We start from the raw sequence: 26,232 nt of genomic DNA on the forward strand, positions 1-26,232 counted from the left end.
AACAGCATGTGTGAAGCCTTGTGGCCAGAGAGAGCAGGGCTGGGTCCTGGAGAGGGCGTTAGGGAGGCAGGAGGCTGGAGGGGAGAGCAGAAACCCAGTCATAAGGGGCCCCGAATGCTGGGTAGAGATGCTGAGTCTTCAGCTGGAGGGCTGTGGCCAGTGGGACGCATGAGAAGGCTGGAATCAAGTTTGTCCTATGCTCTGGCGGGCGTGTGGGAAGCTTAGCTGAAGGGCATTAAAGGTGGAGGCTGAAGTGGCTACTGGACTGAGTGGCGGTCATGGGCTGGGAAGGCAAGCTTGGGTGATGGGTGAGAGGAGGGCAGCTTGGGCCAGGCACTGCGGTGGCAGAACCTGGTGTCATGACATCAGCCCGTTGCTTCTTGCTCTGGAGCAGGGCAGTGGCATGTGAAGGGGGTTGGGGCACTACCACTAGGTTGTCCCTGGCGAGACAGGGGACACAGTCTCCCAGGACAGCTCCCAGGTTCAGGTCCAGTGGTTCTCAGAGCACGGCATCCAGGAACCCAGGCCGCATTCCAGTCCTGCCCCGGGGCTGCCCCTGCCCCTTAGGAAACAGCCTGGGGTTGCTGGGCACATCTTGCTGCACTTTCTGTGGTCTGAGCAGACCCTGGAGCCAGCCTGCCTGAGTGCAAATTCTGCCACGGACTAGTTGGGTGACCATGGGACATTTATTTCTTAACATCTTTGTGCCTTGGTTCCCAAATTTATAAAATAGGTCTAAAACTAGACCTCTCTCATAGGGTTATTGGGGGGATTAAATGAGTCCATATGTTTAAAACACTTGAAATAGTGCCGACACTGAATAAGCATTTCTCTAAAACTTAGCTCTTATTTAAATTACTGTTACTACTGTGGCATCCCACTAGACCGTGTGCTACTCAGGGTCATGAGTGAATGAGTGGATGAACATTGTGTTCTGGGAGCTTCCTGCCCTCACTCACATGCGAGGGCTCTCCAGTACAAGGCAGAAGGTAGAGCAAGGAGCAGCAGAGGTTTGGATAGGTGTGCAACACATGCATGAGCACACGGGGAGGATGCCAGGGCCGTTAGGCAAGTGTCTGTGTGTGCAGGGGTGCACGTGTGTGTTTGCACAGGCACGTGAGCCCTTGCACCCACACACGTGAGCAACCAGCTGTGTTGGCTCCCGCCACAGGCTGAGTGATGTCCTGTCCTAGCCAGCTGGGCGGGGGAGGGTGGCAGGGAGATGGAGTGTGGTTTGGGAGGGCAAGATTCAGGGCTAGGCTAGGACTGGGCAGACTCCTCTGTCCTTTGCTTTACCCTTCTCAAGGACTCTGCTTCTGGCCCTGGCTCTGGGCCCTCTATTTATAAAGCCTTCTCATTTCTGTTTCTCATCTGAGGCTCATAGCAGCCTATGCCATGGATGTGATTATTGTACCCATTTTAGTGATGAAAAAACTGAGGCTTAGAGAAGTAAACTGAGGAGTTCAAGGTCGAACAGCTTGTGGGTACAACCCCACCTCTGGCCAGACACCCCTCCCTGCCCTCTCCCCAGACCTTGGCCCCCATCAACCCAGCACACTCAGTTGTAGGACTCAGTTGCACACCCTGTCCCGGCCGCCGAGCTCCTCCGCTTGCTCTGCGCATGTTCCTTTCCTGTCCTGGCTCCTGCTCAGGCCCGAGGGCTGCTTGCAGGAGGACCTGGGGAGGCGGGCAGACCAGCCCAGCACAAACAGTCCTATTTCCAGAGGCAGCTGTGGGCCTCACCCGAGAAGTGTAAGGCAGCCTGGCTTGGGGTATGGACCAAAAGCAGGCTGTCTTCCCAGCACTGGGCTCAGGTCCATCTCAGCTAGTGGGCATCTAGGGGAAGGGGTCTGGAGACCGCTCCTCTCCCATCTTCTCCAGAGCATCTGGTTGCGATTAGGGGCAGAGAAATGAGAGGGGTCCGGCAAGGGTCCAGCAGGCGCCAGCAGCCAAGAATGACTTAATTGGATAAAATGTCTAATGACAAACCAGAGCCTGACAGCAAAGAGTCCTGGCCCCAGCCCCAGGCCTGGTCCTGGCCAAACCTTGTCTCAACCTCTGTGCTTGCTGGCTCTCCAGTAATTACCTCCAGTATTGTGTGCTTAATTATGCAGTGATTGAGCACCTACTGTTTGCTAGGCACTGAGGACACACATTTGCAGAAGGTGGGATAGTCCTGGGGGCAACAGGGTGACATAGTTACAACACCATTGGATGCCCTAGGAAAGAGGACTACATCCAGGAGCTCTGGGGAGTGGGCGGGGACAGGCAGGGGTCATGAAGGGTCATGAGTGGGTGGGGCCTGAAATTGATGAAGATCACAGGGACTATCAGATCCAACTGTCTGGTGATCTGTGTCCCATATACACATCCCCAGTAGGTGTGGCAATTGGAGTGACAATAAGATACATCTTTGAGGGCACACATCTTTCTGAAATGGACAAGCTTGGTTTATGTGTCATATAGAATAAATTTAATGATAGAACAGAAGAGAACATCTAGTCTAGGAATAGCTGCTAAATGGCCTGTGTGCCACCACCTTCTAATCCTGTGCCATGGCAGACATTGCTAATCAATCATAGCAATCTTTTCTGCTAAACAGAAATGGAGCCTCAGAAGTCTGCTTAATTAGAGTGCTCCTGACTGTCACTAACTGGTTGGAGATGGGTTTTGAGCTGAAAGTTATTTGCCGTACTTGGCGGTGTCTACACTCCTTATTTTATGAGGAAAGTGACTTGCCCAAGGTGCCGGAAGGCGGTGATAGGATTAAACAGTGGCCCCTACTGTAGAGACTTCTTTCACTGTCACATCCTGGGAGGAAGTGGCATCTAGTGTGTAGAGGCCAGGGATGCTGGTAAACATGTTACAATGCTCGGGAACTGCGCCCCAACAAAGAATTATCCAGTCCAAAATGTCAATAGTCCCAAGGTTGAGAAGCCCTGAACTAAAAGAATTCTGTTCTCTGGCTTCTAGTCTCTAGAGTCTGTCGGGAAGGTGAGATTATGTACCATTTCTGGCAGAGAAATAAGGAACTAGTTTGGGAGGTGCCAGAGGAGTGGTTCTCACCCTTGTCTGCAGTGTTGGGTCCAGGGTTTCTTAATAACTCCCCTGGGAATCGTTTAAGAATCCTAATACTTAGGCTACACCGTGGGCTACACTACATCAGAGTCCCTGGGGTGGGACCCAGACATTGGGAGTTCTTAAAGCTCCCTGGATGATTCCGGTGTGCAGCTGAGGTGAAGAATAATCACCTCTTTGGAGGCACATCTACCTGGGTTTGAAACTTACCTCCATTCCTAACCTGCCATGCGACCTTTAACCTCTGTGAGCCACTGCTTCCTGTCTGTGAAGTGGAGAGCGTCCTATCTACTGTGGAGGGATGGGGTGAGGACTAAAAGTGTCGTATGTGCGAGGTGGAGTGGAGCTGGGTACATGTCTCTCAGTTTACGACGGTATTGCATTCCCTGGTAGTCAGTGTCCCCAAAGGCAGTGATGACATGGGGTTGGAGTCTTTGCAGAGTAAGTGGGCTGGTTCCCCTCTCGGACCTTCACACTGGACTCCTAGGACTCAGCTTTCTGTCCCCTTCTCTCAGGTCAAGATGCAGGCCGAGGCTCCGGATGGGCTGCCAAGGGGACCGTGCAGGGCTGGAATCGGAGAGCCCGAGAAAGCCCTGGGCAGAGGTCGGAGCCGGAGCCAGACAGGACCCAGCTGAGCCAGGACCTGGGTGGGGGCACCCTGGCCATTGACACACTGCCGGATAACAGGACCAGGGTGGTGGTGAGTGCTGAAAGGACATGGAGGGAGAGGGGAGTGGTGGGAGGCCCGCCATGGGCCCATGTACACGTGTCAGACATGCAAATCACATACCCTTTGTTACTGGCCCTGGAAGTCAGTGTGGAAACAGGGGTCTAGAAGAGATGGAAGCAGAGCCCCGCCTGGGTCATTAAATCTTGGCATCTCAAGAGCGTCATAAGTTACCTACCTCTTTGTTAACCAGAAAGGTAAAGGATTTGCTTAAGGATGCTCAGCATGTCTACAGGGTTCCTGACACTGGATTCGTCCACTGCTTAGGGACTCCACTAAAAGCTGAATGAAGGTGGCATTCTTAGTCACATCCAGCTGCCAGCTCTGGCCCTTCCCCCACCTCATTTATTTTTTATTTTTTAAATTGAATTTATTAGGGTGACCCTAGCTAACATAGTTATACAGAGTTCAGGTGCCCAATTCTACAGCACGTCTCTGTACACCGCATTGTGTGCTCAGCCCCCCAAGTCAAGTCCTCATCCGTCACCATTTATCCTCCACACCCGCTGCCACCTCCTCCCCTGCGAGCCCCACCTCATTTCTGTGCCATCTGTAGACTGTGTGTCCCCAAAGGGTTCACGGCTGCCGCCGCTCAGGCTGCTCAGACTCATGGCAGGGGACTCTGAGTGGAGGACGCAATGAGGGCGAATCCCCGGGAGAGACCATCCTGTGTCCGGGGCAGTTCTGGGGGTGTTGCAGGGGGCCAAGGGGGTCGAGGCCGGGAGGAAGTGCCGTCCTCATCGTCGTCCTCGCAGGGTCTGGGCTGGCTCTCCGGCTGGAGGCCTCTGCATGTGTGCGGGTGAATCTATAATAGTGTGTGTGTGTGTGTGTGTGTGTGTCCGTCAGCAGGAGTGTGTCTGCAGCGTGTCTGAGGGCTTTGATGATTATGTACACCTTCCTGTGTGTCTGTTTCCATGAGCTCTTTGCGTCTGTCATGAGGAGGTGTGTGTCCGTGTGTGTCCACGTGAGTGTGTATGTGCCTATGGCCGAGAGTGAAGGGGGGGGGGGATTCTCAGGATGGTAAAAAACTATGAAACAGGAAAATAACCCTCAAAACTAGGAAACAAGAAGGAACAAGAGGAAGTGCTTCTTAGTATTTATTTATGTTTTCATAACTTTCTCTTTATATCAAAGAAGTGCTTACAGATGGTCAAAAAGGTCAAATAATGCTAAAATTGGAAAACGAAGCACATACCCCCGCCCCTTGCTCCGAGGCACAGCCTCAGGTATTCCTGCTGGCCCTACCTCCATATTTCTAAGTGATGTGCTTATTCCGCTGCCTCTTGATTAATCTGTTTAGACATTATCTGTTGACTGCCTGTGGTGTAGATGGAGATTTGCCTTTTACATACTCCCCAGAGCATCATTTTACTCTCTCAATATTTTTGTGAATTCCGTATGCTCTGCTTTATGTCATTATAATCATGTAAATATTGTTTGCCACTAATCCCAGCAGGAGAATAGCATTGCTTACTTTCTTATATGATTTTTTTTTTAACTGGGTCCTTGTCCCCCTCCACCTGCTTAGTTTTCTTACTACAGCTATGTGTTCTTATACATCCACTGACCTTGTTAAAAAAGAGACCACAGGCCCAAAATGGAGTCACTTGTGCTAAACCCACAGCACAAAAACCAACACTTACTACCCAATTTAATTACAGTTTCAACCTCTCCCAGGAGTGGAATCTTAAACCAGTCAGCCTGGAATTACCTGGTGGGTTCTAGTAAGGTCATCTGCTTGATAGGCCCTGTCATCCCCTGAAAGATGGTGACCTGGACACAAACAATCCACTCTTTGCTATAAACTTCCTTTTATCTGCTAAATGAGATGCTGCCTGATTCATGAAAAGCTCAATAAAGGCAGTAAGAGCTTTAAAATGTGCTCAGCTGAAGTTTGCTGTTTAACAACAGCCTCAAATACAATTTTGGGGGTAGTCAAACCAGTCAGTTCTCCTCTGTCCCCTGAAACCTCTCTCTCTCTCTCTCTCTCTCTCTCTCTTTTTGTATTTTTCTGAAGTTGGAAATGGGGAGGCAGTCAGACAGACTCCCACATGTGCCCTACCGGGATCCACCCGGCATACCCACCAGGGGGCGATGCCCCAGAGCCATTTTAGCGCCTGAGGCAGAGGCCACGGAGCCATCCCCAGAGCCTGGGCCATCTTTGCTCCAAAGGAGCCTTGGCTGCGGGAGGGGAAGAGAGAGACAGAGAGAAAGGAGGGGGGAGGAGTGGAGAAGCAGATGGGTGCTTTTCCTGTGTGCCCTGGCCGGGAATCGAACCCGGGACCCCTGCATGCCAGGCCGCCGCTCTACCACTGAGCCAACCGGCCAGGGCCCGAAACCTCTCTTTTATAGTCCCGCTCCAACCTGGATTGGCTGTCTCCCTGCCTGCCCGCAGCCGTCCTGGGACCTCTTCTTCAATGTGGAACCCCTAGTCTCTCTCCTGTGTTGAGCATCCTGTTCTCCTGACCCCAAGTCTTCTCTTTCCTGCTTCTCCCCTTTGTTTGTTTAGTTTCCTAAGAAAGTTTACATGGGAGCAAAAAATTCTTTTTTTTTTTTTTTAACAACTGATAGTCAATTTATTAAAAAGGCTGATTTAAGCATCTGCAATGGTGACTTCAACCTCAACTCCCGGCTCAATACTGATGGAAGTAATCTGTTTAACAATCTCAGAAGGGCTGTGCAGGTCAATGAGACGTTTGTGGATCCTCATCTGAAACCGATCCCAAGTCTTGGAACCCTCCCCGCAGGGAGTTTTTCTTGTGGTGATTCTCAGAGTCTTGATAGGCATGCGCACGGGTCCTTTCACTTTGAGATTCTTTTCCTTCGCACCTCTGATCAAGTCAGCACACACCTTCTCCAGAGACTTGACGTTGCGGCTGGTTAGAGTGATTCTAATTCGGTGGATCGCCACCTCCGGTTCCACGGGTGTCTTTCCGGTATCTTTAAAAGCCATGGCTGCGGCGCGGCTTCCTGACCGACTTGTTCCTCGGCGAGAGCGAACAGCGGTGAGTCAGGAGCAGGAGCGGGAGCGACGCAGGTCGCTAAACAGCAGCAGCGTCTTCCTGAAAGAGGCAAAAAATTCTTTTGAAAGCTTGCATGTCTGAAAATGCCTTTATTCTATCCCACATCTGATTGATGGTTTGGCCGAATATAGAATTCTAGATTAAAAATAGTTTTCCTTCAGACATTTTGCAGGCATCTCACCATTGTCTTCTGGCTTCCAATGTCACTGTTGAGAGGTTTGATATCATTATTATGCCCCATTTTTGTATATACCTGTTTCTCCCCCACCCCCACCTTCAGAAACCATGGGGGTTCCCTGTAACCTCTGAGAGTGAGGCTGTTTGATGGGCTGTTTCTTTTTCTTTTTTAATTAAGTGAGAGGCAGGGAGGCAGACAGACAGACTCCTGCATGTGCCCTGACTGGGATCCACCCAGCAAGCCCCCTACAGGGCGTTGCTCTACCCATCTGGAGCCACTGCTCCATTGCTTGGCAACCAAGCTATTATAGCACCTGAGGGGAGGCCATGGAGCCATGCTCAGCACCCAGGGCCAACTTGCTCTAACCTTTAGAGCAGGGGTCGGGAACCTATGGTTCATGAGCCAGACGTGGCTCTTTTGATGGTTGCATCTGGCTCACAGATAAATTTTTAATAAAAAAATAATAACGTTAAAAATATAGGCCCTGGCTGGTTGGCTCAGTGGTAGAGCATCGGCCTGGCGTGCAGGGGTCCTGGGTTCGATTCCCGGCCAGGGCAACAGGAGAAGCGCCCATCTGCTTCTCCACCCCTCCCCTTCTCCTTCCTCTCTGTCTCTCTCTTCCCCTCCTGCAGCCAAGGCTCCTTTGGAGCAAAGTTGGCCCGGGCGCTGAGGATGGCTCCATGGCCTCTGCCTCAGGCACTAGAATGGCCCTGGTTGCAATAGAGCAATGCCCCAGACGGGCAGAGCATTGCCCCCTGGTGGGCATGCCGGGTGGATCCTGGTCAGGCGCATGCGGGAGTCTGTCTGACTGCCTCCCCGTTTCCAACTTCAGAAAAGAAAATACAAAAAAAAAAAAATAAATAAAACATTCTCATGTATTACAATCCGTTCATTTCCTATCGCTCATGTTCATGGTTGCAGGCGGCTGGAGCCAATCACAGCTGTCCTCCGGGACAACACCAAATTTTTACTGGATAATGCCTAGGTACACGGGTCGTTGTATGGCTCTCACGTAATTACATTTTAAAATATGTGGCATTCATGGATCTCTCAGCCAAAAAGGTTCCCGACCCCTGCTTTAGAGCCATGGCTACAAAAGGGGAAGAGAGAGAGAATGAGAGAGAGAGAGAGAGCGTGTGAGAGGAGAGAGAGAGAAAAGGGAGGCGTGGAGAAGCAGATGGTCTCTTCTCCTATGTGCTCTGACTGGGAATCAAACCTAGAACTTCCGCATGCTGGGTCATTGCTTTATGGCTGAACCAACCGGCCAGGGCCGCGATAGGCTGTTTCAACCTATGGACATAGTCACCAGTTCTGGAAAGTCTTCCCCTTTTATTTCTTTGACAGTCTTTGCCTAGCATATTCTCTTCTTTCAACAATTCCCCTTGATTTGATGTCCTTTTTGGAGAATGATCTTCAAACTTTCTTCTCTCTTCTGTTGTCCCTCTGACCCTTTTGCATTTTATTTACTTATTTATTTATTTTTAGTGGGAGGAGAGGCAGAGACAGACTCCTGCATGCAGCCTGACCAGGATCCACCCAGCAAGCCCACTAGGGGGCAATGCTCTGCCCATCTGGGGTCCTTGTTCTGTTGCAACCAGAGCCATTTTTTAGCGCCTGAGATGGAGGACATGGAGCCATCCTCAGTGCCCGGGCCTAACTTGTTCCAATCAAGCCATGGCTGCAGGAGGGGAGGAGAAGAGAGAGAGATATATACGTATAGAGAGAGAGACAGAGAGAAAGGAGAGGGGGAGAGGTGAAGAAGCAGATAGTCGCTTCTCCAGTTCAATTCTGACTGGGAATTGAACCCAGGACATCCACACACCGGGCTGATGCTCTACCACTGAGTCAACCTGCCAGGGCCCCTTTTGCATTTTTTGTTGTTTATTTGTTAATTTGCATGTTTTTATTGTTCTACTTTCTGGGAGATTTTCTCAGCCTTCTTTTCTTTCTTATTTTCCCCCAACTTTTAGAAACTGTTTATTTTCTGTTATCCTTATTTTCATTCTGTTATGGGGGACCTGACCTGTGGTGGCGCAGTGGATAAAGTGTCGACCTGGAATGCTGAGGTCACCAGTTTGAAACCCTGGGCTTGCCTGGTTAAGGCACATATGGGAGTTGATGCTTCCTGCTCCTCCCCCCTTCTCTCTCTCTCTCTCCCCCCTCTCTGAAATAAAATAAATAAATAGAAAGAGTTTGTGGAAGGCCATTCAGTGGTTGTTTCTCAACCTTATTTTCTTTTCTTTATTTTTAGAGACAGAAAGAGAGTCAGAGAGAGGGATAGATAGGGACAGACAGACAGGAACGGAGAGAGATGAGAAGCATTAATCATTAGTTCTTCGTTGTGACACCTTAGTTATTCATTGATTGCTTTCTCATATGTGCCTTGACCGTGAGGCGACAGCAGACCTAGTAACCCCTTGCTCGAGCCAGCTACCTTGGGTCCAAGCTGGTAAGCCCTGCTCAAACCAGATGGATGAGCCCACGCTCAAGCTGGCTACCTCAGGGTCTCGAACCTGGGTCCTCTGCATCCCAGTCCAATGCTCCATCCACTGTGCCCCCGCCTGGTCAGGTTTCAACCTTATTTTCTTAATGTTGCTGATTTCCCCCTACTATCATATTTTTAATTTCCAAGAACTCTATTATGTTCTGAATATCTCTTTTTATAATAAAAGGCTTCTGTTCTTGGGCCATAGATGTACTATCTTCTCTCTCTAAACACGCAAAATTAAAATGTTTAAATATTGTTTTTCCTGCCCTCTACATTCTTGCTTTCTTTCTTTGCTCTTTGCATCATTTCTTTTTTTTCCCCTCTCTCTCTTTCTGTTTTTTAGTGGGGCAGTTGTTCAATGCAGAAACAGCTCCCACAGGTTGGGCAGGGGGAAGGAAGACAGGGATGGTGGAGCACCTTGAGAAGAGCAGCAGCGTGGAGACCCGATACGCTTGGCTGGGAGGCTGGCTGCCCAAAGCGGGAGCTGTGACTGCCTCTGCAGGAGGGCTGCTGGGCAGGAGCTGTAGCAACAGGGCAGGGAGAGGGGCCAGCACCAGCCTTTGGCCGGTAGGGAGGATGCGGGGAAATAAATGCTCCGCATTCTCCTCTGCATCGTTTCTATGACGGGTTATTCCATTTATCTCAGGCTCTGGCATGGCTTCGCACCGTTACCGATCCTGTCTTTATTTGAAGTTTTGATATTTTCTTCATTGTAAGTTTGTTTGCATTAATTCTGATTTTTAAACAATATTCTTTGTCTTGATGACTGAGTTTGTTGGTCTTTAAATGTTGTACCTGGCCCTGACCAAATAGCTCAGTTGGTTAGGGTGTTGTCCCTTTATACCAGTGGTTCTCAAAGTGTGGGCCAGAGTGCACTGGTGCGCCCTAGAAGATTTCCAGGTGTGCCCTATGGTATTCCAGAGAAATATGTGCCTGTTGGGGACCAAAAAATCAATAGGGTTTTTGGAGTTTAGATTTTTGGGGGACAGAGGTGTGAGGAGTTGGCTGTAAGCTGACAGTCTGCCCAACCCCTGACCTCACTTGCCTGATTAGGTTGCAAAAGGCTGTTAAGCTGTGGTGCTGGATTGTCTACACTACCCCCATGTTCCCTGGAAAGACTGGAGGCAAGTTTCTTCTATCCTTTGTTGGTGTAAAGCTAAGATGATATGTATGGTGGGGGTTTTCTGCACTCAACACAATTAAGAGTAAAAAGAGAGGAATTCTTCAATGTATTGATGAGGAAATGAGAGTTTGCCTTTCTAATATATGCCCAAACATTGAAGAAATCGCTAGGACACATCAGGCCCATGTTTCTCATAAACACAAGAATGAAAAAACTTAACACATTCGCACTGGGACCTGCTGAATTTACTAAATCTTACTAAGAATGTATCTAGATATATAAAAAGATAACTTTTAAAAAAATTTTTAACCCCTCTTTTTTACGAATTCTAAAACACATAACTTAAAAAATGTAACATAAAAATGTTTTCTAATGTCAGAATAAATTTAATTTTCTCGTATTTATTTTGTTTAATTACCATAAAAGCACGCTTGGACTTTATATTTATTTCTTTAATATCTGACTTAATTGTTATCACATATTTCTCAGGAGTTTGTACATAGTGCGCCTACAGTTGTTTGTAGGGTTTTAAATGCGCCCCGACCTCAAAAGTTTGAGAGCCACTGCCTTGCACCAAGGCTGCAGGTTTGACTTCCAGTCAGGGCATGCACAGGAAGCAGCCAATAAATGCATAAATAAGAAGAATAACAAATGGGTGGTTTTTTCTCTCTCTCTCTCTCTCCTCTCCCTTCCTGTTTCTCTCTCTAAAAGTCAATTAAAAAAATTTTTTTAAATCTTGCACCCAGGTCAGTGCCTCACTCTCCTCACCCTAATCCCAGACTAAGGTAGACCCCACCTCTCTCACTCATGCAGCCCACTTGTGCCCCATCCGCCCTGTCTTCTCCGTCCTTCAGAACCAAGGGCCCATGGTGAGACGATGGAGTAGAAGGGCATGGCAGGAGAGGTGTCCTGAGTAAGGGGACACCTGGAGGCTCACCCTTTCCTATCCCCCAGCTTTGCTGGGCTATCAGTTACAGAACTGATACTTGCTTTGGGCCGGAGACCGTGGCCAGAGGGCCATGTCCCTGTCTGTTCAGAAAAGACCTTGCTAAAGAGAGTCACGGAGATGTGGACTTCTGGAAGCAATTGTCTGTGGGCGTTCAGAAAGGGCAGTAGGATCGCTAAGAGCCAGCATGGAGTCAGTAACCTCAGAGGTTAAAAAAACAACATGAATTCTTGGGCTCCACCCTGGACTGACTGGTTCAGAAACTCTGCAGATGGAGCCCGGGAATTTGTTTCTTTAAAAGTCTCCCCCATATGATACTCCTGGTCATCTAGGTGTGGGAACTGCTGACATGTAACATTTCAAACCAATTTCAAAATTGGTCACTAGATTGATCACCAGAACATGAGGCTTTCTCAGGCACCACGTGGCTGTACTTGGCCACAAGGCTTGCACTACTCTGGGGGCACCACGTGGCTGTACTTGACCACAAGGCTTGCACTACTCTGGGGGCACCACGTGGCTGTACTTGACCACAAGGCTTGCACTACTCTGGGGGCACCACGTGGCTGTACTTGACCACAAGGCTTGCACTACTCTGGGGGCACCACGTGGCTGTACTTGACCACAAGGCTTGCACTACTCTGGGGGCACCACGTGGCTGTACTTGACCACAAGGCTTGCACTACTCTGGGGGCACCACGTGGCTGTACTTGACCACAAGGCTTGCACTACTCTGGGGGCATCACGTGGCTGTACTTGACCACAAGGCTTGCACTACTCTGGGGGCACCACGTGGCTGTACTTGACCACAAGGCTTGCACTACTCTGGGGGCACCACGTGGCTGTACTTGACCACAAGGCTTGCACTACTCTGGGGGCACCACGTGGCTGTACTTGACCACAAGGCTTGCACTACTCTGGGGGCACCACGTGGCTGTACTTGACCACAAGGCTTGCACCACTCTGGGGCTCCCTCAGCAACCACACATCAGGAGTCCACGTGGAGGAGCAGGACCACCCTGGCAGAAGGTCCCTCTGACTGTGTGGGGGACTACATGCCCAGCTCTGCCCAGAAGTTAGAAGGCTCAGACTTCTGATCAGACTTCTACCTTAGCTGGAAGAGGGTCAAGTCAAGATGTCTTAGCTGGTCAGATGTCAAGGCAAGGACTTGAAGCCCTCCTTGGCAGGTTGAATGATAGTTGGACTCCTGCCGAATGAAACTACCAGGATAAATATAAATCCTGGTACTTCAGTTTAAAATAAGGTAGGAGCCTTGACCAGGTAGCTCAGTTGGTTAGAGCGTCATCCCAATATGCCAAGGTTGTCGGTTCAGTCTACAAGAGTCAACCAATGAACACATGGGTAGGTGGCACAATGAGTCAATCTTTTTCTCTCTCTTTCCCTTCCTCTCTCTCTAAAAATCAATAAAAATAAAATTTAAAAATTATAAAATAAAGTAAAGTGGGAAAGATATGGCTTAGCAGCAGTTCAGGAGGAAAAGACTGGGGCTTCTCACTGCCTGTGGGCTGAGGATGAGTCAGGAGTGAGAAGTGGCTGCCAAGGATGGAGGTGGCAAAGCCAGCTGTGTTCATGGAAACCCACGGAAACCCTGAGACCAGGGCTGGGCCTCGGGGGACCCTGTGGGGTAGTTCTCAGCCTAACCACAGCTGCGGAGTCTGAGAGGAATCCAGAGTGGTTGAAGGAATTGGGGGTAGTTTGCCTGGCATGGAGAAGGCTCGAGACGTGGCTATTTTCCAATAGCTGCAGGGCTGCGACTGGGGCAGAGGAAAGAGATGATTTTTCTCCATAGCAGTTATCCCGTCCTGCACTGAATTCTCTATTCATTTGTTTACATTGCCTGTCCTCCCGCTGGAACTGAAGCACCAGGAGACCCGAGACTGTTTTATCACTCTGTCGCCAGTGCCTGGCACATGGTGGGAGCTCCTCCTTTGAAGGGACAAAAGGAAGTAAGGATTTGTTCATCCCCAGAGGCCTTAAAAGAGGGTTTTTTGAAGACAAGAGGTTGTGCCCAGGGCGGGTTGTTGGATTCAGTGACCCCAACTCTACTGACTTCCGGGTTCCCACACACATAAGAGAACATCAGAGCTTATACACATGTGTGTGCATACCCGTGATCCGGGTGGTCTCATGCCTGCATCCTTAGAGGGGCCTGTGTTCCCTTCCCTACCTCGCCTTGAACCCATTAGGCCTCGCACTGAGCAGTGTTCAGTGGGGGACACTGATGATCGCCCCCCGTCAGCACAGCCAGATCTCAACATCTCCCCACCCCCCCAGCCCCCCGGCTATGTGCCCCTCCTGACCTGGACAGTGGGCCACCCAGCCCCTGCAGGAGCCCAGCAGAGAAGCCCGAAGATGCCTGCTTCTCTGGCATCTCTGGTCAGCATTTCAGCGAGCTGGGGTCTCTTTGGCTGAAGGAAACCCAATCTAGATAACAGCTCGGCGGCCAAGCGCTGGGCAAGAGGGGAGTGGGGGAAGCAGACGTCTCAGCAAGCTGGATTTGATCTATCTCAGAATGTTTTCTGGGGTCTCAACAGGTCAATATTTCCATGGTCTTTCCATATCGCAGCCTGGTCTGTGTCCATGCTCTGGGCCATGTCTAGAGGCTGAGGTCCTGGCAGGGGAGTGGCCATTCCCTTTGACCCCCAGCCCATCCTCCTTCCCTGTCCCTCCACATCCTCTGGCTGTGGCTCCCCCCTGGCCAGGTCCCTCCTGCTCGGCTCTCAAGTCAGCCCCTCTGCCCAGCCTCCGTCCCAGGCCTTCTCAGGCTCACCCCCCTCAGCCCATCTTCTCTTCCCATCCCCTCTGTCCAGTCCCTCTGCCCAGAGCCCCTGCCTGGCCACCTCACCACAATGCTTCTTCCAGTTCAGACTGGCTTGTTTGGAGGCCTTGTGGGATCCAGGCTGCGCTCCCAGGGCGGGCTCTCAGCTCCAGGGCCCCTGGTCAGAGCCAGTTCCTTGGGTTTCAGTCTCACACCCACTCTACAGTGACATCCCAGTGGGAATAGAACTCTTGTCTGAACTCAAGTTTTCCAGCGATTTTCCACCAAGACCAACCCTAAGGCCCTAGAACACTGGGAATCTCTTTGGAGGGGGTGGGGCGGGGGTTGGGGGAAGCCACAGAGCTAAGTCAGAGACCTTGGGATGTGCCACAATTTCTTCTCCGAGAGGTTGGAAGAGGGAGATGTTGAACAAAGATTCTCTTCCTCCTGGAGATTTTCAAATCTTGGTTTCGTGGTTCAGGTCTGGAGCCAGAGTTTGGGAGGAACCAAGTTTAAGAACACTCAGATGTGAAGGTTCCCCTGTAACAGAAGAGGTTCACTCCATAAGAGAAAAGAGTCCTTCCTGCCACTCCAGTCTTCCTCAAGGCCAGCTTCCAGGAATCCCTCTCCTCTCTGGCCCAAGCAAAACTTTCCAGCTCACCCACCGGGTGGCAGGCTGAGGACCTTGCATGGGGCAGGCACCGTGTCATCCAAGATGGCTGAACAGTGACAGGGACAAGTGAGTGCAATTCCTGCCTGGTTACTACAACCTCCCAAAGCAGGCAGTTCCCAAAAGGAGACCTCCAGAAGGCCTCCTCCCCATATTTAAGGACCTAGGAGAGAAGGGACAGATGAACAGAGCTGTGGCACAGACACGCGAAGTGTAAACAGTGCTCACTGAAGAGCCTCACCATGTCCGTGCACTTGGGAAGGGAGGGGAGGAGGCCAGTACAGGACGTCTGGGAGTAGGATGGAAGGAAGGTGGGTGGAAGGTGAAAGTTGTGAGTCGAATTTCTTTTTTAAAAGATTTTATTTATTGATTTTAGAGAGAGGAGAAGGGGAGGGAAAGGGGGTTGAGGAGTAGGAAGCATCAACTCAAGTTGCTTTCCGTATGTGCTTTGACCAGGCAAGCCCAGGGCCTCGAACTGGTGACCTCAGCATTCCAGGTCGACATTCTATCCACTGTGCCACCACAGGTCAGGCATGAGTCAAATTTTGAAGAGAGAGAAGATGAGAGATTTTGTGAGAAGAAAGGGTGTCCCGAGAGGTGGGAGGTTGAGGTGGGGTCCAGACGTCCGGTCTCCAGCATGGTGGAGAGTCTGGCAGTCTTGGCCCTGGCAACTACCCTCTGCATGACCTTGGGCTGGACACCTCACCCCTCAGTTAATGCACCTGGCATGGCAAGCTTCTATAAGCCCCTGCTAGCTTTAAATTTCCCAAATGGGATGGCAAACAGTGATCTCACAGGGTGAAGATTTAAGAGCAAAATTCGGGGCACTTGCTGGGTGTGCAGTCCCCATTGTCTCCCCTCCCCAGCTGAATGTGCAGCCCCAGGAGGTCCATCTCCCCTGTAGTCCCTCTTGTTGACCCTCTCCCTCGGACAAGTTGGTTTCTTTTTTCTTTTTGTCTTCTCTTTCTTCTCCTTGCCCTGATTGGGGTCCACCAAGCAACCTCATCTGGGGATGATGCTCAAGTACCGAGCTATTTTTAGCACCTGAGGCTGTCCCGCTCCCAGGGAGCTATCCTCAGCACCCGGGGCCACACTCGAACCAAATGAGCCAATTGAGCCACTGGCAGCAGGAGAGGAAGTGGGAGAGAAGGGGGAGAGGGAGGGTGAAGAAGCAGATGGTCACTTCCCCTGTGTGCCCTGACTGGGAATTGAGCACAGGATGTCCATACTCCAGGCCAATGCGCTATCCACTGAGCCACTGACCAGGGCCTCTTTTTCTTCTTTCTTGTTGAAGTATGGGTCACATAACATAAAATTTAATAACATAAAATGAAGTGTATTTAACACACTCACAGTGTTGTGTACCCCTAACCCCTGTCTAGTTCCAAAACATTTTCATCACCCCAAAAGGAAATACTGAAAGACTGTCCCACCTTAAGCCGTTGCTCCCCATCCCCCCCTCCCCTCAAGCCCTTGGCAACTACCAATCTGTTTCCTGTTTCTATGGATCTACCTAGTCTGGATGGCTCATATATAAATGAAATCATATGATATATAACCTTTTGTGTCTGGTTTCTTTCACCTAGCATAATATTTTTCAGGCTCGTCCATCTTATGGTTGAATACTGTTCCATAGTTCAGATACACTGTAATTTGTTTATTCATTTGTTGATAGACATTTGAGCTGTTTCCACCTTTTGGCTGTTGTGAATAGAGCTGCTATGAACATGTGTCCATGTATTTATTCAAGTACCTGTTTTCAACTATTTGAACTAGGAGCTATATCCCTAGGAGTGGAATTGTTGGATCATACGGTAATTCTCTGTTTAACTTTCTGAGGAACTGCCAACCTGTTTTCCATAGTAGCTGCACGATTTTACATCCCCAACAGGAGTGTAAGAGGGTGACGACCCCACCCCCCACCCCCGTCCTTGTGAGCACCTGGCATTTTTTGTTGTTGTTGTTAAACAGCAGCATCCTGGGGGGGGGGGGTGAGGTGATGTCTCATTATGATTTTGCTTTGTATTTCCCTCCTGACTTGTGATGTTGAACACCTTCTCATGTGCTCATTGGCCTTTTGTGTATCTTCTTTGGAGAAATGTCCGTGTAATGTTTTTTCTGCCCATTGTTTCCTTTGCCCATTTTAAAATCCCATTGTTTGTCTTTTTGCCTTGGGCAAATTTCTTAATCCCTCTTAAGCCCATTTGTTCACTGTCAAACGGGGATGTTATTTTCCAAGTGTAACTAACTGTAAGGGTGTTAACAGGACTCTACATAAAGGGCGTGGCACAGGGTCGGGAATGATCAACCCTCTCAGTTTTCCCAGGACGGTCCTGGTTTCAGCATCCTGGTAAATCCCAGGACCCTTGGCCACCGACTGTGGCCCCAGGTGTGGTAGGCAGTGTTTATTCTTGCCATGTAATCCCTTTGCACCTCAGTTTCCTCATCTGTAAGATGTAACTGAGAATGCCTCACAGAGCTGTTGCCTGTGAGGCAACAATGCCTACAAAAACCAGATGAGCTAATTGGTTGAGAAGGTTAATCAGAAAGGTCTAAGAAGAAAGGGCAGTGCTCCCCTCATCACCCAGATCTTACCTGGAGGTACAAAACTAGAATCCCAGCGACCAAAGAGGACTTCCGAGCCTGGCAGCCTCCAGTGCTACTCTTCCTATTGTCACTACTCCTCTGAGTTTGGTGGGACCAGCGGCACCGGCAGTACCTGGGAGCTGGTTAGACAGGCGGACGCCTCTCAGATCTGTTGGGACAGAATCTGATTCCCAGGTGATCCGTCTGCACGTTAAAGTGTGAGACATATCACTTTCTGCCAAAGGCTTTGAAGCAGGAGAAATAATCCAGGATATGGAAATGCATCAATAAATTCATCACACGGTATTTGTGAGAGCATGTATGTCGAAAGCTATCTAAATGCCCAATAATAAGGAAATAGTGAAGAAAATGGTGTGCTTTCTTCTGAGAGCCACAAAGCCATTATAAATGATAATTAAAAGACCACATTTAACATCAAAAACTGCTTTAGATGTCATGAAACGTGACTGAATAGGTACACATAACTGGGTGATCAACAGGATAACCTTGGAGATTATATATTTATGTAAAAGACTTGAAGAATTAAGCCAAATAGGCCTGACCAGGCGGTGGCGCAGTGGATAGAGCATCGGACTGGGATGTGGAGGACCCAGGTTCGAGACCCCAAGGTCGCCCTTGGGCTCAAGCTGGTGAGCCTTGCTCAAACCAGATGAGCTTGTGCTCAAGCTGGCGACCTCAGGGTCACTCGGTCTGCTGTAGCCCCCTACCTTCCCCCGTCAAGGTACATATAAGAAATCAATCAATGAACAACTAAGGAGCCGCAACAAAGAATTGATGTTTCTCATCTCTCTCCCTTCCTATCTGTCTGACCCTATCTGTCCTTCTTTCTGACTCTGTCTCTCCCACAAGAAAAAAAAAATTAAGCCAAATAGGACCAGATGGAGGAGGTCTGCTTTTGTTTTTGTTTTTCCTTCTTGTCTTAATTATCGGTGGTTATATAATATAAATTTGTGCTATCAGAATCTCTGGTTGGCTGCTACCACTCTAAAAGCCCACGTTGACTCAGTGCCAGGAGAAGATGATCCTTCCATTTCTATGAAGTGTTGGGGGCATGAAGAAATGCTTTCTCTAGAAAGCCAGTCCATACTCTCTTTCCAAGCCTGGTCCAACCCTCGCCCCCAGGGCCTTCTTAGGTCAACCTCCCCCACCTGACGCCTCTTTCCCCCAGGCCCTCAGCGCTGGTGCAAATGCCCCTTTGTCTGGCCTGGCTCCTTCCCTTCCTGGGTGAGACCCACTTTCTGCACTCCTGTGATGACAAGTGTTCTCTGTGAGTTTGTGAATTTGTTTCAGTCTGATGCTCGAGTACTTCCAGACAACAGATGGAGGGAATCATGTGGATACATGAGCAAAGGGAAAATAATAACAGGTAGTGTTAAAGGAGCCCTTCCTGAATGCCAGCCTGATTCTGTGGCCTTGTATTTCATCTACCCAACTACCTCAGGAGGCAGGTATTTCTTTCTTCTTCTTCTTTTCCAAGTGAGAGGAGGGGAGATAGAGAGACTCCCACATGCACCCCAACCAGTATCCACTCGGCAACCTCCATCTGGGCCGACGCTCTGCCCATCTGGGGTCATGCTCACAACCGAGCTATTTTTAGTGCCTGAGGAGGAGGCTCCAAGGAGCCATTCTTAGTGCCCAGGGCCAATGCACTCAAACCAATTGAGCCATGGCTGTAGTGGGGGAAGAGAGGGGGGGGGGAGGGAGAGAGTTGGAAAAGCTGATGGTCGCTTCTCCTATGTGCCCTGATCTAGAATTGAATCTGGGACATCCACACGCTGGGCCAATGCTCTACCACTGAGCCAACCGGCCAGGGCCAGATTCTGCATTTCTAACGAGCTCCCTGGTGGCACAGATGCCGCTGGTCCATGGGGCATACAACGAGTAGCAGGGATTTAGAAGATATTCCTGTTGGTCTTGTAAGGCTTCATAGAATGGTAGAGGCAGGGACTGGGGTGCCCCTACCGCAATCATCCCATTCTCGCCTCCTGGGTTGAACCCAGCTGCCTGGAGCACCAGCTGACATGCCTGTCTGGCTGGGCCTCTCCAGCAGGCCCGGCACGATACCCTTGGTTGCCTGCCCTGGCAAATCCACCTGCCAGTTGGCTGGCAGGTGATGGGCCGATGGTGACAGCTCAGCTGGAATTCCTGTCCAGAACCATCTTGAGCTCAGCCAAGGTAAATGCTGCCCTGCTGTCAGGAATGAAGCGCTGGCAGGCTCCGGGCATGAATAATTGAGGCAGAAGAGACACTGTAACAGCAGACGTTTAGGACGGAGCTGGGCATGGCTTCGAGGAGGCCGCCTCCACAAGCAGGACCTTTTCCTAGAAAGGTCCAACAAAGTCAACATCATGGCTCCCACTTATCAAACACCTACTGTGGACCAGGCACTGGGCTAAGAGCTTTCCACTGATATGTTTTGATAGGTGTAATTCTTTCACAAACTCTTCAAGGAAGGGTACTAATGGAGCAGACACTCAGAGTGGAGAGTCATGCTTGGCACTGACTATTACGTAGTGGAGCCAGTTTTTGAACTTGGGTCTGTCTGATGCCACAGCCCCTGCACTTGATCCTAGAGAGTGGTTTTCAAAGTGCGCTGCGCAGAACCCTACGTCTTTCCCCGCAAGTGTTTCCTAGGCTGCCGTGGATTGAGGGTGTGGAGGAGGAAATAGCTGTCCAGGCTCTAGGCCCTTCTCTTTTCTTCTCCTAGGATGGCCTCCCTTCCATGTGATTTATGTATTGAGCTTCCATGGGCAATTAATTGGAAGAAAGGATTTCACGGCCAAAAATGTCTGAAATCCACATCATGATGCTTCCCCAAGCAAATGGGAGTTATTGACTAAAAGGCTTCTTGCATGCATTTTGAGGAAACGTAGTTTCCTGGGTGGACTTGCCAAGCAAGGAGTCTGGGTTTTGCTGTGGTCTTGACCCTCTGTGATGTCTGGATACCCCATCATAGTCCCTAGCCTCCAGTCCGCAGTGCCTGGAGGTCCACTCCCCGGGGTACCGGGACTGCCCCACAGACAGCAGATCACAGGCCGTAACAGTCGGTGAGCTGGGTGAGTTCCTCAGGCAAGTTAACTGCCAAGCAAGGTCTCTAAATCCTTTTTAAGAGACATAACTACACGGATTGCTGTGAAAAATCCCTCAAGTCGACTGGTCCTTATACAGCAGTGGTCCCCAACCTTTTTTGGGCCACAGACCGGTTTAATGTCAGAAAATATTTTCACGGACCGGCCTTTAGGGTGGGATGGATAAATGTATCACGTGACTGAGACAAGGGTCAAGATTGAGTCTTAGACGGATGTAACAGAGGGAATCTGGTCATTTTTTAAAAATAAAACATCGTTCAGACTTAAATATAAATAAAACGGAAATAATGTAAGTTATTTATTCTTTCTCTGTGGACTGGTACCAAATGGCCCACGGACCGGTACCGGTCTGCGGTCCGGGGGTTGGGGACCACTGTTGTACAGGATACAAATTCAGGTATTGTAACAAACGCCCAACTAAGGAGGCATTGACACCTGAGAGAAATTTATTTTCTCATATGTAATAATGAGAGCATAGTAAGCAAGGATTGATGTAGTATCTCCATGGTGTTGGGGACAAGTGCCTTCCATGTTGTGGTCCAAGATGGCTGCTGCAGCTTCCACTATCACATCTGCATCCCAGAAATGGTTACCTAGCAAGGTGAGAGCTCCCCATTCCTGCTGAGGGCAATCATTCTGCTCAACTTCCACTGGCTGGATGTAGTCATTTAGCCGCGCCCAGCAGTAAGGAGGGCTGGGAAACAGTCTACCTGGTGGCAGTGTGCTTAACTAAAATTAGGAAGTTCTGCTACTGCAAAGAGAGAATTGTCATTGGGAGGCATTTAGTAGTCTCCGCCCTGAGTGGAATCCTACCGTCAAAACTGCTGGTGCCTGTGGCAGCATGATCAGGGACCTACAGTAGAAGATGAGAAGCACCACCCAGTTTGGAGAATTCCAAACCTCATAATTCCTTTCCCGGTGGTCAGTCAAGAAGCCAGCAATGATTCTTCGTAGGAGAAAAAAAACAACACATGGTGGCCAGTGTTTCCAGGGAAAATTTCTCTCAGATTCGCACTGTGCTGGTGAAGGACTGTCTGCGGTGCCCTGGAAGTCCTTCCTCTGATCACCCCATGAGCAAGATCATCCCAGATGCTTTTGGTTTCAAGAAGCCATTCGAGCTATCTGAGGGGAAAGGTTGATAATGAGGGAGCAGAGACCTATTGTGGGATCCAAGGACTAGAGATGAAGGACAGTCTGACCTTGGAAACCAGGGCTGTTTTCTTTCTCTCACGACCCACCTATCTCAGTTCTTGTCTTTTTTCACTTATCCAGCATATATTTATTGAAGCCAGATGCACATAAAGTCTCCCTTCTCTTTTCTATGGACTGGCAGTCACACTATGACCATGCTCTGTTGACATCGGAGTCACCCGTGTTCCACGCTTGCTTCCCTGCCGGGCTCCCCGCCACGTGATCTAATGTGTTTCTCCCAGGTTCAAGCCGGGTGGAGCCAGGTTTCTCTCCTTTGCACTGAAAGCATCTCTCTTGTTACCTTCACTTCCTCAGAGAAGAGCTTGGGAAACCAGGAGACACCTTCCTCTGTGCAGGGTTACCAGTGACGGGAATGCTTTTCATGGACTCGAATTCCCAGAGGAGGCAGCCTGGTCCTTCACAAGTGGTTTCGGTGTCCCCTGTCGTCCGTGGTGGGGGAGGATGCTGTCTTCGTCGGAGTCACACGGCATTCTCAGCACAGCCTGCGGCATCGTCAGCTGTGGGGTCCTTGTGATCGAACTCACTTAGCCAGCAGATGTCTGCCACCCACCGTATCCCAGGTGCCAAGCCCTGTGCTAGGCAGGTGCTAGGGCTGAGGAAATGAATGTGACACAGTCCCTGAGCTCTGTGCTCCATAAGGGGCCCACGCCGGTTCTTCTGATGTGAGGGATTTTAACCAGTGAGTGATAGGTGGCCTAGGTCACCTTCTGGTGGGACAGTTATTTCAAGACCTGAGAAACAGTAGACAGAGGAAAAGGCACTGGCTTTGAGTGAGACCGACACGGCTGCAGATAGATATGCGAGCCTCAGTTTCCCCACTTATTTAGGTAAGTGGTGTGTGGTGATGTGTCTGAAATGCCCCGTGGAACGGCCACAGCTCTGCCAGTGCTGGTTGCCCTTCTCTTTCCTCCAGTTCCTCCGAGCACCCTCCCCGACCCTTGCAGACTTTGTTTTTGGCTCTGCCTGGGAATGACCCCAGCTCCAAGTTGTCCCCTCCGCTCTGGGCTGCAGCTTGGCCTCTCCCATCACCATGGAGCCTCCCCAGGCTGGGGCTCTAAGTAGGTAGAGCTTCAGAACTCACTGTCCTGGGGATAATCAAAGTCACACGCACCAGAGGAGGTGGCCTGTTGGGGCCTGTTTGGGACTTGTGGCCGCTTTGGTGTGGTGCTGTCCCCTGAGGCTGTTCCCTTCTAGGCCAGCTACACTTGGCACTCTTGAGGCCTGAAGCAGGGCCTCCACCTCGCCCACCCGGCCTGATCATGGTCCGAATGTGTGGAGGCCCTCACCCCCCACCCCCACCTTGGGGGTCTGCTGACTCATTGGAGAGAATCTCTGCCTAGTAGTTAGAGGCCGCAGCTCCTTCAGCTTCTGACTCCCCTCCAGTCAGCATAGACAAAGACCTTTGGTTACTGAAGCGGCGCCATTGGAGGGCTCCTTGGGAACACCAAGAGGAAGAGGATTCTGTCCGAGGATCCCCCAACAGCACCCGTCCCGGCTCCTCGGCCGGGAAGCACCGCTGGGGCCGCAGATCATTTTCCTTCATGGGAAATAGAGGATTTGGAGCGACAGGCTGATGGGACGCATCCCGCCCTTTGGCTCTTCGGTGAGGCAGCAAGAGGCATGTCAGCATGTTTGGGCTTCACAACTGCAGAGCGTGGCTTCTGTCCAGGGCCCTCATTTCCAACGCGTGGAGGTTTAGTGAACGCTGTCGCCAGGCGAGTCTCAGGAAGCAGGTGATGGAAACAGGACCCTTCTCCCAGCCTGCAAACAGCCGTTTTAAACACAGGCCTGCTCAGGTTACTAGAGAGGAGCTGTATTCAGTTCACTCGTACAGACAGCACCTGTCCCTTTGGTTGCTATCCTGCTTTGTTTGGTAACACCATGCCACCCTCGTCACCAGAATGTGTGGTGCTAGCAATCAGGTAAAGCATGACAGGCCTTTGACCAACTATGCTTTGAGGCTCTGAATGGTCATTCATTCATTAACACATCCTCCAATTGAGCACATAATCTGTGTTTAAACAGATAAAGGCTGTGGGGAACTTACAGGAGAGGCAGGTGTGAAGATAACAAGTCTAAAAGCCAAATAAATCATCACAAATGGGCAACTCATTGAGAGGGAGAAGCCCAAGAGTGATGAGAGTGTCCCAGGGGTCTCAGGGAGGTGATGAGAGTGTCCCAGGAGTTTCAGGAGGTGATGAGGGTTTCCCGGGGGTTTCAGGAGGTGATGAGAGTGTCCCAGGGGTTTCAGGGAGTTGATGAGCATGTCCCAGGAATTTCAGGGAGGTGATGAGAGTGTCCCAGGGGTTTCAGGGAGGTGATGAGAGTGTCCCAGGGGTCTCAGGGAGGTGATGAGAGTGTCCAAGGGGTCTCAGGGAGGTGATGAGAGTGTCCCAGGGGTTTCAGGGAGGTGATGAGAGTGTCCCAGGGGTTTCAGGGAGGTGATGAGGGTGTCCCAGGGGTCTCAGGGAGGTGATGAGAGTGCCCCAGGGGTCTCAGGGAGGTGATGAGAGTGTCCCAGGGGTCTCAGGAGGTGATGAGAGTGTCCCAGGGTTTTCAGGGAGGTGATGAGAGTGTCCCAGGGGTCTCAGGGAGGTGATGTGAGTGCCCCAGGAGTCTCAGGAGGAGATGTGAGTGTCCCAGGGGTCTCAGGGAGGTGATGAGGGTGTCCCAGGGGTTTCAGGGAGGTGATGAGAGTGTCCCAGGGGTTTCAGGGAGGTGATGAGGGTGTCCCAGCGGTCTCAGGGAGGTGATGTGAGTGCCCCAGGAGTCTCAGGAGGTGATGTGAGTGTCCCAGGGGTCTCAGGGAGGTGATGAGGGTGTCCCAGGGGTTTCAGGGAGGTGATGAGAGTGTCCCAGGGGTTTCAGGGAGGTGATGAAGGTGTCCCAGGGGTTTTAGGAGGTGATGAGAGTGTCCCAGGGGTTTCAGGGAGGTGATGATGGTGTCCCAGGGGTTTCAGGAGGTGATGAGAGTGTCCCAGGGGTTTCAGGAGGTGATGAGAGTGTCCCAGGGGTCTCAGGAGGTGATGAGAGTGTCTCAGGGGTTTCAGGGAGGTGATCAGAGTGTCCCAGAGTTTCAGGAGGTGATGAGCGTGTCCCAGGAGTTTCAGGAGGTGATGAGGGTTTCCCGGGGGTTTCAGGAGGTGATGAGAGTGTCCCAGGGGTTTCAGGAGGTGATGAGGGTGTCCCAGGGGTTTCAGGAGGTGATGAGATTGTCCCAAGGGTTTCAGGAGGTGATGAGGGTGTCCCAGGCGTTTCAGGAGGTGATGAGGGTGTCCCAGGGATCTCAGGAAGGTGATGAGGGTGTCCCAGGGGTTTCAGGAGGTGATGAGAGTGTCCCAGGGGTCTCAGGAAGGTGATGAGAGTGTCCCAGGGGTCTCAGGGAGGTGATGAGAGTGTCCCAGGGGTTTCAGGAGGTGATGAGGGTGTCCCAGGGGTTTCAGGAGGTGATGAGGGTGTCCCAGGGGTTTCAGGGAGGTGATGTGAGTGCCCCAGGAGTCTCAGGAGGTGATGTGAGTGTCCCAGGGGTCTCAGGGAGGTGATGAGGGTGTCCCAGGGGTTTCAGGAGGTGATGAGTGTGTCCCAGGGTTTTCAGGGAGGTGATGAGAGTGTCCCAGGGGTTTTAGGAGGTGATGAGAGTGTCCCAGGAGTCTCAGGGAGGTGATGAGGGTGTCCCAGGGGTCTCAGGAGGTGATGAGGGTGTCCCAGGGGTCTCAGGAGGTGATGAGAGTGTCCCAGGAGTCTCAGGAGGTGATGTGAGTGTCCCAGGGGTTTTAGGGAGGTGATGATGGTGTCCCAGGGGTTTCAGGAGGTGATGAGAGTGCCCCAGGGGTCTCAGGGAGGTGATGAGAGTGTCCCAGGAGTTTCAGGGAGGTGATGAGAGTGTCCCAGGGTTTTCAGGGAGGTGATGAGAGTGTCCCAGCGGTCTCAGGGAGGTGATGTAAGTGCCCCAGGAGTCTCAGGAGGTGATGTGAGTGTTCCAGGGGTTTCAGGGAGGTGATGAGAGTGTCCCAGGGGTCTCAGGGAGGTGATCAGTGTCCCAGGGGTCTCAGGGAGGTGATGAGCGTGTCCCAGGGGTCTCAGGGAGGTGATCAGTATCCCAGGGGTTTCAGGGAGGTGATGAGGGTTTCCCAGGGGTTTCAGGGAGGTGATCAGTGTCCCAGGGGTTTCAGGAGGTGATGAGGGTGTCCCAGGGGTCTCAGAGAGGTGATGAGGGTGTCCCAGGGGTCTCAGGGAAGTGATGAGATTGTCCCAGGGGTCTCAGGGAGGTGATGATGGTGTCCCAGGGATTTCAGAGGGTGATGAGAGTGTC

The 26,232-nt window shown here is 50.9% G+C and overlaps 2 protein-coding genes across 2 annotated transcripts in view; one reads left to right on the forward strand and one right to left on the reverse strand.

The window, feature by feature from the left end:
• The window catches only part of PLXDC1 (plexin domain containing 1), a 71,531-nt gene that overhangs the window by 4,654 nt on the left and 40,645 nt on the right, over positions 1-26,232 (forward strand). Inside the window, exon 2 of the mRNA XM_066255477.1 lies at positions 3,594-3,778. Coding sequence (XP_066111574.1) covers positions 3,594-3,778 — 185 coding nt within the window. The remainder of the gene's footprint in view (positions 1-3,593; positions 3,779-26,232) is intronic.
• LOC136323613 (small ribosomal subunit protein uS10-like) lies at positions 6,360-6,872 on the reverse strand. The gene has a single exon (XM_066255476.1). The coding sequence runs from the start codon at positions 6,756-6,758 to the stop codon at positions 6,399-6,401; it is 360 nt and encodes a 119-aa protein (XP_066111573.1). The 5' UTR covers positions 6,759-6,872; the 3' UTR covers positions 6,360-6,398.

Source organism: Saccopteryx bilineata, chromosome 2 (genome assembly GCF_036850765.1).
Source record: "Saccopteryx bilineata isolate mSacBil1 chromosome 2, mSacBil1_pri_phased_curated, whole genome shotgun sequence".
NCBI classification, from domain to species: Eukaryota; Metazoa; Chordata; class Mammalia; order Chiroptera; family Emballonuridae; genus Saccopteryx; species Saccopteryx bilineata.

Excerpts from the sequence above, each read along its gene's own strand:
- LOC136323613 (XM_066255476.1), bottom strand. The coding sequence starts at position 6,758 with ATGGCTTTTAAAGATACCGGAAAGACACCCGTGGAACCGGAGGTGGCG.